This window comes from Caretta caretta, chromosome 2, assembly GCF_965140235.1.
Source record: "Caretta caretta isolate rCarCar2 chromosome 2, rCarCar1.hap1, whole genome shotgun sequence".
Taxonomy (NCBI): Eukaryota; Metazoa; Chordata; order Testudines; family Cheloniidae; genus Caretta; species Caretta caretta.
In genome coordinates this window covers 4,328,607-4,338,478 of record NC_134207.1, presented here as the reverse complement: position 1 = coordinate 4,338,478, position 9,872 = coordinate 4,328,607, and the positions used below count along the sequence as shown (strand labels likewise).

At 57.9% G+C, this 9,872-nt stretch overlaps 2 protein-coding genes across 2 annotated transcripts; one reads left to right on the top strand and one right to left on the bottom strand.

Moving 5' to 3' along the window:
* Positions 1–1,548: 1,548 nt before the first annotated feature.
* Positions 1,549–2,511, bottom strand: LOC125632916 (heat shock protein 30C-like). The gene has a single exon (XM_048841833.2). It carries the CDS (start codon positions 2,479–2,481, stop codon positions 1,819–1,821), a length of 663 nt encoding a protein of 220 aa, XP_048697790.2. The 5' UTR covers positions 2,482–2,511; the 3' UTR covers positions 1,549–1,818.
* Positions 2,512–3,363: 852 nt separating this feature from the next.
* On the top strand, positions 3,364–4,518 carry LOC125632915 (heat shock protein 30C-like). The gene has a single exon (XM_048841832.2). The coding sequence runs from the start codon at positions 3,469–3,471 to the stop codon at positions 4,129–4,131; it is 663 nt and encodes a 220-aa protein (XP_048697789.2). The 5' UTR covers positions 3,364–3,468; the 3' UTR covers positions 4,132–4,518.
* Positions 4,519–9,872: the final 5,354 nt, after the last annotated feature.

Sequence of the window (9,872 nt, the reverse complement as noted above, 5' to 3'; positions counted from 1 at the left end):
TCCATTCCAGCAGCTGCCCTGCTGGTGGGTCTTCAGCCCTGCTGGATAGCAGGGAGCACCACTGGGGGCTGTGAGGCTCAGCCCCTGCAGGGATCCCTGATTGTTGCCGCACCACTGCTCTGACTCCTCTTTAGAGCCCCCCTCTGCCTGCCAGGCCTCAGCCCCCAACTCGGGTCACTTGGTTAGCCTTCCCTCCACCCCCACTTCCTGGCACAGGGATGCAGCAGTAGCTGGTGTTGGCTTCCTTGCATCAAGCCCAGGAGCAGATCTACATGGGGCGTGGCCAGTGGGGGCCTAAAGCTCTTCATCTGTTTGAGAGGCTCTTCTAAGGCTTCTAGCAGCAGGGAGGGGAGAGGGCTTATAAAGGGAAGCAGGCCTACTGGTAAAGGGGATGGAGAGAGGTGGTGCTGGCTTAGTTCTGCACCTGGGCCAATCCACTCCCTAGTAGGGCCTTAAAGGGCCAGACAGCTTTTCAAAGGCCAGCTTTGCCTCTCCACTTGCAAACCATTGCACCTGACTTACTAGATCTGTAACCCTGTCCTTTGCCAAGGACCATCCGTGTCCCCTTCATATAAACTCTTACCCTTGCCTTTTAAACTGCTTTCACCAAGAGGCTTGGGTCTGGGAAGAGAAGCTTGAGAGGGGATCCATCCAGGCCGCATAGATCTACATGTTGCTAGCATAAGACTCCACAAGGGCAAAGCTGGGAGTGGTTTGGATCAACACCCTGTAGGAACATGGCCGGGTTGGGGGGTTTCTTAAACTGACACCATTGTTTTCATCCCAGCTGCTGTTATCTGTATCAGGCCCACAGTGTGCTTGGAGAATCTGGTCTCCCAGTAGGGAAGGAGCCTTCCAGCTGGCACAGACAGCCTTGTGGCTGGCAGATGGCCCTGCCCCAAGCTTGCTTCACCATCGACAACTCCTTCCTCCACCATTCTCTGTCCTCTCCCAATTTTAAAAAGCACTTTTTAAAAACTACGTCACTGCAGCCCTGTAGCAATGCAGTTCTTGCCCTTCTCTGGGCCTCCCTATCCACATAGCAAAGCAGGACCCCCTGCCTGAGAACTCCTGGGGCAGGGTACCATTGGCTGCTGCTGTACAGCCATTCCCTCCTTCCCTGCTGCAAAAACATGTCTGACTTATACTGTGGCCGTGGGCCAGCTCCTGTACACAAAACAAAACCTAGAGCATGTACTTCTACTCCAGCCCCATCACAGTTATTTCCTTATGCAGTGCAAGGCCCCGGGCTCTCTGGTGGAGGAGGCAGGCAATGTGTGTTTTACAAATATAGTTATTTGTTTCCCCATCCACACCTGCCCCCCCAAGCAAATATTCTGCTCCCTGGCAGCCTCTTGGAGAAGAGACGGGCCTGACTTGCTCCTCTAGCCAGCCCATCCAACCCATCCAACCCATGGCTCTTAACACCTGACCAGGTCTCGCATCCTCCTTCCTGCTGTTTGGAAGTTAGGTTAAAAATGAATTCTACACCATGGGGGAAAATTGAACCACATGCAAAAGTAGGACGAGATCACCCAGAAAACAGAATTCAGGCACCACCATGTATTTACAGTAAAGAGTTTAGTTATCAAAGTAACAAGGTAAAAAATTCTAAACACCAACTGTGCTCCACAGCCGCATGCAGTCACAGAGCAACTGACACCTTCCTCAGACACACAAATTGTTAGTGAGCAGAGTAGAGACAAAGCCCAGGAACAGGCTCAGAAGTATTCACATCAATTACAACAGCCTCACTAGCTGGGCTGAGTGGAATCAGATGGACCAGAGTCCCAGGGCTACTGGAGTCGGTGGCTGGTTTCAGGAATCTCTGGGGCTGGACCCCTCAGTCCCTCCTCCTGTCTCCACCTCGCTGCTCCCCGGCTCCTTTCCCTCCGTGGCCAGGTTCCCTTCTCCTGCCTTCACGCCCTGGCAGACGCTGATGGGAACGGCTCTCCCTTCGGCAGCTGGCAGGGCCAGAGGCGGCGCCTCGATGCAGAGCTGCCCGTCCTGGGACAGGGAGCAGAGCAGGGCCTGCACGTTCACGGCTTCCGGCAGGAGCGTTTCTCGGCGGATCTCTCTGTACTCGTGGGAGCAGACTCCAGCCTCCGACTCCCTTTTCCTCTCCCGCTTCCCCGTCACCGTCAGCTTCCTCCCGGCCAGTCTCACCGTCAGCTCAGCTGGGGAGAAGCCGCTCACGTCCATGGAGAGCTGGTACTTCTCCTTCCCCGGCGCCTGGGACCCGGGCTCCTTCCCAGCACCCTCGGCCAGCGAGCGGCCGCTCTGCCTTGGCGTCGCCCTCCCCTGGCCTCCCCCGCGGAGAAGGGGAGAAGCCAGCAGGAGGGAGCGTCTCATTCGCTCCATCTCCGCCAGGGGCGTCGGCATGTCCCCCACCAGCCGGCCCAAGAGGCTGGGGGGACCCGGCCCCACGAGGCTGGACACGGGGCCACAGCTCCGCCACAGCCACACTGGGAGCGGGAGCATCCTGCCCGGGGCCGGGACGCTGCCGCCGGAGCGCCTCTGCCGGGCTCCCTGCCTGGCTCTGGCGGCCCAGCGCCGCCCTTTATACCGCGCCGGGCGCTTCGGGAACCTGCCGGTCCGGCTGGGGGCGGGGCCTGGCGCTGCTCGGGCGGGGCGGGGCGGGGCTGGGGGCGGGGCGAGCAGTTTCTGGCAGCCGCCCGCGGGCGGAGCTGCCGGGCTGGGCTTTGCTGGATCCTTCCCGATCCCGCTGTGGCAGGGAGGGAGCGGGCGGGTCTCAGCGCCGGGGCACAGGCTTGGCCGGGCGGTACCGCCGAGGTGACCGTTCCCTGGCCGGTGTCTGGGCTGGGGGGGGACAGTTGATTTGTGGCGCAGACACGTGAGATTGGCAAACGCCCCCGCAGCGCACGTGTAATAAACAATAAGAGAGACTCGTCTCCGGTCCCAAAGGCGGGCTGCGTCCCGAACCTGTTCACACCAGCAGCCCCAGGGGAGTCACTCCGATCCCTCCCGTGAGTGCGGTTCAGGGAATGGGTCCCCTCCTTCCCCATCAATCGCTAGGGGAGCGTTAGTGAAACGCTGACAATTCCTGAAACGAGACTAAATATGTAACAACCCCCCCCCGCCCCGTCTCCAGCCTCTGCCACCCCCCGGGCTCCAGCCTCTGCCCCCGGCGCTGAGACCCGCCCGCTCCCTCCCTGCCACAGCGGGATCGGGAAGGATCCAGCAAAGCCCAGCCCGGCAGCTCCGCCCGCGGGCGGCTGCCAGAAACTGCTCGCCCCGCCCCCAGCCCCGCCCCGCCCCGCCCGAGCAGCGCCAGGCCCCGCCCCCAGCCGGACCGGCAGGTTCCCGAAGCGCCCGGCGCGGTATAAAGGGCGGCGCTGGGCCGCCGGAGCCAGGCAGCAGCGGCCAGGCAGGGAGCCCGGCAGAGGCGCTCCGGCGGCAGCGTCCCGGCAGCTGAGCTCGGCCCCGCGGCGCCCGGCCCCGGGCAGGATGCTCCCGCTCCCAGTGTGGCTGTGGCGGAGCTGTGGCCCCGTGTCCAGCCTCGTGGGGCCGGGTCCCCCCAGCCTCTTGGGCCGGCTGGTGGGGGACATGCCGACGCCCCTGGCGGAGATGGAGCGAATGAGACGCTCCCTCCTGCTGGCTTCTCCCCTTCTCCGCGGGGGAGGCCAGGGGAGGGCGACGCCAAGGCAGAGCGGCCGCTCGCTGGCCGAGGGTGCTGGGAAGGAGCCCGGGTCCCAGGCGCCGGGGAAGGAGAAGTACCAGCTCTCCATGGACGTGAGCGGCTTCTCCCCAGCTGAGCTGACGGTGAGACTGGCCGGGAGGAAGCTGACGGTGACGGGGAAGCGGGAGAGGAAAAGGGAGTCGGAGGCTGGAGTCTGCTCCCACGAGTACAGAGAGATCCGCCGAGAAACGCTCCTGCCGGAAGCCGTGAACGTGCAGGCCCTGCTCTGCTCCCTGTCCCAGGACGGGCAGCTCTGCATCGAGGCGCCGCCTCTGGCCCTGCCAGCTGCCGAAGGGAGAGCCGTTCCCATCAGCGTCTGCCAGGGCGTGAAGGCAGGAGAAGGGAACCTGGCCACGGAGGGAAAGGAGCCGGGGAGCAGCGAGGTGGAGACAGGAGGAGGGACTGAGGGGTCCAGCCCCAGAGATTCCTGAAACCAACAACAAAGTCTCATAGTTATGGGACTTCCCGGCCAGGCCTTTCACCGTTTATTCCAGCAATGTTGGAACCCTTTGTATAGTGGTGGCATTAAGAGCCATTGAATCAAACCATAACCCCCTGTACATGCTGGAAACCCCTTCACGCCAGGGGGTGGAGCTGTCCCCCTAGGTCCAGCACGTCTGATTTACTCCATGTGATTCACTCTGTGAGACATGACTGTGAAACCCTCCCTGGTTGCTCATCATTGGTGTCTGACATTCATAACATTACAGTCGTTACTGTGAAAAATATTAATTTCAGAACTGTAAATAGCAGCTGGGTTGCTGTGTGCTGTTTGTCTGTGTAACTGCTGCAAATAAACCCATCTCTTCGGCCTCTTCTATTGTCACCCCTTTCAGTCCAACTTCCAAACTGAACACCATGGGCTTGGGTGGGGGCGGGAGAGGCAGTGACCTGTTCGATATTGCCCATGCTGGAGGACAGGTCCATTTCGTAGCTCAGGGGAGCAGGGGCAAGGGCTGCTGGCGCAGCAGAGGGTGTGACTTAGCGGCACAGTTGGTGAGAGAGGGTTTGAGAAGCAAAGAGGAGTTACTGTTCTGCATCCTTCTTCCGCTGCCCCCTCCACCCGCGGGCTGTGCCCTGGAGCATAAAGGGAAATAACTACAAGGAGCAAAGCAGGAGCCCTACAGCTAGGAGCTTAAGAAATTGGCTCAGAGAAGGGGTGAGAGCAGGGAGTATACGGGACTTCCTCACTCTTCCTCCCCATGCAACCTACCTGTCGCATCCCGCCGCCCTGAGGCCAGGTGCATCAAGAGGGACGCATGAGGGAAGGAAGGGGTGGAATTTTTTTGGCTGTCCCACTATAACCCCATCTGGTAGTGGCTGGAAAGGTCACTTACCCTACAGCAACAGTGGCTCTTTGAGATGGTGTGGGCATTGTAGATCCCACTGTAGACGGGGGGTTCATGAGCCTGGTGCTCATTAGCTAGGGGTGTTTCTGAACAGCTGTTGTGCCGAACTGGGAAACGTCTCATTCATTTTCATGAACGTATGTTCAGGGGCCTGACTCAGTTTCCCCTTTCGTTGTCTGTTACCTGCTGGGTCGGAAAGAGTTAACTTCTTGAAAGGAGACAAAGCAGTGACGTGGACGGGTGGGTGGGGTGGATGAACTAACAGCACTAGACAATACTTACCCCAGGTGGCTAGATGGGTCACCAAGGCAGCAGAATTGCCAGCCCCTGGGTGAATTGTATATGCTGGTTTGGACTGGGTTCAAGAGGCCCAGCAGATAAAGTTTGGAGAATTGTATAAAGTGGGCAACCTATGATAGCAGGTTGAGGCAGGTGGGGGGTTATTCTCACTTGGTCCAAGCAGTGACATGAGACTTTAGCCAAGGGGTCAGACTCCGCTGAAAGGTTGAGGGATGGACCCCTGCCAGGGGCTCCCTGCAGAAGATGGGTGACACATGCTAAGACAGGCAGGCTTTCTCTTCATGTTTTCGTTCTGAATAAATCCTTTCCTTTATGAAGCCTGGCTGGGCACAGGATCACCCGGTCATAGCCCCGGTGGAGACAGGACATCAAGTGCTGAACTATGCCTTGCTCAGTTGATCACAGTGAGTTGCAAGAGGAAATTACAGTCAAAAGTCCTGGTGTGGAGGGAGAGGAGCGTGATTGCCCTCCCAGAGAAAGGTGATGGCTACAGGCCTGAGATCTGAGTGAGGGCCCCTCCCCGCCCCCACTCCTGCTGGGGAGTGGGGTTAGGGCATAGGGGTTTCCCCTGATCCCCAGCAGGAACACTGGCCTCAGGACCCAGACCCCGCTTCCTGGCAGGAGGGGCAGGCAGGTAGAGAGGGACAATCCCCGGCCCCCCGACCCCTCCCCAACAGGAGCGCCAGGTGGGTGGAGCAGGTCAGGGCGTGCCCATTTTTCCAGGGCCCCCCAATTGGCTGGGGTCCCTGGGCCTGGGTCCTGTTGGCCCAGTGGCTAATCCGCCACTGAGTGTGATAGCGGTGTCCGTCCAGGCCACACATGCCCTCTGTGCCTCCTCCTGCTCTCACAAGAGGGCAGAAAGACGGGGTGGACAGACCTCCCTCCGTTCCTTCACAATTCAAATCCCGTGTTGCCAAGGTCTCCAAATGGAGGCCGGGTTGGAGGAGCCACATGGACTACGACATCCCAGAGAACCACAGTGCTGTGGGGCAAGTAGCAGTTCCCTGTTACAGTGTGGATTCTGATCTAGGCGACTGGAAAGTAGCACCCTCGCTGGATGGTGGGAGGGAGGCGTTTCAGCTGTCAGTCACACAGGGATCGAAGTACTGCTCTCCTGACCTTGGTTACCACGTCTACAGCATAACACTGAACAAAAGGCAGTGAGGTGCTCCACAGTGCAACTAGCAGAGACTGGCCCATGCCTGATGCAGGCAAAAGATGCCGCTGATGGAGCAGATCTTGTCACTCGGAGGGGGAGGCTTGGCAACTATCCAATAGCAGGGGAAATGCCCCGTGAGATCTACTTAGAGAGGCTCTGTGATGAGATGGCTTGTCCAGAAATGGCCACAAAGAGGCAGGTAGACAGCCTGAAGAAGGGAGTGGTGTAGTTAAGCAAAGAGAGCAAACTCTGGCCATGTTCAAAGTATATAGCTTCTTTTCTCCTAGCACTGAATGCAGCTTCAAGTTTGGCAGGCAGGGTAATTGCTCGGTTGAGGTGGAATTCTGAGACCACCCTGGAGCTGAATGTGGAGTGAGGTCTCACCACCACCTTGGAAGGATGCATAAAGTAGCCTGGTTATGAGATCGTGGAGCTGACAAACTCTCCGTGCAGAGGTAACGACAGCCAGCAAGGCAGTCTTGATGTCCAGGTGGTGCATGGAGCACTCTGACACTGGTTCAGAAGGAGGCTCCGTGAGCTTTAGGACAGTGTTGAGGGCCCCTGGGGGCTGGGGCTCTAACCAGCAGATAGGTACGGAAGAGGTTCTTGAGGAATTTTGATCCCATCGGATGTGAGAAGATAGAATTTGGCTGTATGAGTGCGTGACATGCCGATATTGCTACATGATGGACCTTGAGAGTTAAAATGCTGGTTTCGATGGGCATCCCAACCAGTCCCTGTGGGGTCTGTGACAAGGGTCAGCACGGAAGGCAGGGATAAGAACGGCCTCCCTTTTGTACGTTCACTGGCTCTAGCCACAACATGAGCTTTCACAGGGTTTGAGGTGGGCCTCTGATGCTCTTGTTCGTGTGACATGCATGGGAAGCACACAGTAAGAGCCACATGTGGTCTGGCAAGCAGTGTCATGTATGTACACACCAGCATGCGGCCTAAATCCCAGACACGCACACACTGTTGCTGGATTTAATTTTCAGTAATTTGCCATCGATTGGAGAGGCTAGAACCTGGCCTCTGGGAGGTATGCTCCTGCCGATCAGGGATGGATCATGATGAGCCCTGCTTAGGAGAAGAGGGAGAGAACACAGGCTAGCCCTTTAGTTGTGGTCTCCGGCTGGGACCTGCCTCTGACCAGCAAGTCAACTAGAGATGGATTTTCTACCTCCTTACATGCACAACCAGGCATACTGGTTTGGTGAATACTTTCCATGCCACGCAGTATCTGAAGGGCAGAACCCTGTTCCGGTCAGGGTTGGGCCTCACTGTGAATCTGAGGCACTTCCTGAGGGAAAGGGGGCAGGTTGATGGCTACGTGGAAGTACCAGCGGATCGGACGCTCCCCAAGTTCTAGCTCACTGCCATGGGCGATAAGAGAAAACAGAGGGAGGGTTGAGGCCGTTCCACCCTTTCTGCCCTTGTTCAAGAGCATGTGGTCTGGGGTGCACACATAGCCCCAACGGACCACCGGTCTCATCCACATGAGGTACATGCACACCTACAACAGCTCCCCAAGCAGCCACCTCCACCCCACATGGAACAGGAGGAGGCAAAACACAATAAGGAAAGAGATTTTACTTTCCAGTGGCTGAGTGTGTTGTAAACAGTGAAGAGTCAAACAGGAACCTGTGACCATAACAGCCAAGTGGCAAAGGGCTCACCCAACACAGTGTTGTCAGAATATTTAGCCAAACCGTGCCTCATAAGGTGTCATATGAGAAGTGGCGACATGTTGGTCATTAGAACCACTGTGTGATGGGGGGCTGACAGCCACTGAGCCAAACTGTAAACTCTGGATACGCTGGAAACCACTTCAAGCCAGAGGGCGCTGCTGCACCCCCAGCACCCCTAGTTCCAGCAGCTGTGTGTAAAGAGTATGTACGCGTGCTGGAAACAGGTTCCTAACATGTGGTCCGACGGAGCAATCTGAGTAGCATGAACAAACAGGTTTGTCCTAGACAAGGGAATGTGGATGTACAAGTCTGCCAGGGTCAAGTTCGTAAGCCAGAGACATGGAAAGTACATCTACAGCAGCCGTTCTCAAACTATTGTACTGGTGACCCCTTTCACATAGCAAGCCGCTGAGTGAGACCACCCCCCTTATCAACTAAACACACTTTTTAATACATTTAACACCATTATAAATGCTGAGACAAAGTGGGGGTTGGGGTGGAGGGTGACAGCTTGTGACCCCCCCCATGTAATAACCTCACGAGCCCCTGAGGGGTCCCGACCCCCGCTTTGAGAACCCCTGGTCTACAGTAAACACCATGATCAAACCAACCGAAAGAGACTAACTTTGTCTGGGGATACGCTTCAACCGACTACATTTCAAAGGGCTACCAGACTATAAGGGGAGAAGACCCTTCATTATCCATCGCTTAGGGAATGTCTACATGGCCATTCAACAGGCTAAGGGGCTGTTTAATTGTAGTGTAGACATTCAGGCTCCAGCTGGGGCCCTGCAAGCGGGGAGGGTCCCAGAGCTCAGGCTCCAGACCAAACGTCTACACCACAATTAAACACCCTCTTAGCCCAAGCCTCATGTGCTCAAGTATAGACATACCCTCAGGGATATAGGGGTCAGCACCCTCTGCTTCTGTGAATGCTGGACCCTCTAGCCCAGTGGTGGTTGATCCTAGAGGATCTCCCAGTCAATCGCGTTCTCTGGCGGTGCAGCATGGCTGCTGCTAAGACAGGCTCCCTGCCTGCCCCAGCCCCACGCTGCTCCCAGAAGCAGCCAGCAGGGCCCCCAGGAGCAGGGGGGTCTCCCTCCATGCGCTACTCCTGCCTGCAAGCACCACCCCCACAGCTCCTATTGGCTGGGAACAGGGAGCTGTGGCCAATGGGAGCTGCAGGGACGGTGCTTACAGAGAGGGACAGCACACAAAGCCATGTGCCCCCGCCTCCAGGGGTGTGTTGGCCTCTTCCAGGAGCAGCATGGGGGGGTGTAGGCAGGGAGCCTGCCTTAGCGGCAGCCACACTACACCACCAACCAGGAGCCACCGGAGGTAAATGCTGCCCGGCACGAGGCCACACCCCATACCCCCTCCTGCACCTTCCCCCCAGCCCTGCCCCCCCTCCCAGAGCCAGCATGCTCCTCCTGCACTCCAACACGCTGCCCCAGCCCAGGGCCCCCTCCTGCACCAAAACTCCCTCCCAGAGCTTGCACCCCCACGCCCGGCTCTGCCCCAGCCTAAAGCCCACACCCCCTCCCAAACCCCAACCCCAGCCAGTGAAAGTGAGTGAGGGTGGGGGAGAGCGAGCGACAGAGAGGGGGGGGATAGAGTGAGAGGGGCAGGGCTTTAGGGAAGGGGCAGGGCAGGGTAGATCCTGGGTTGCCCTTAAA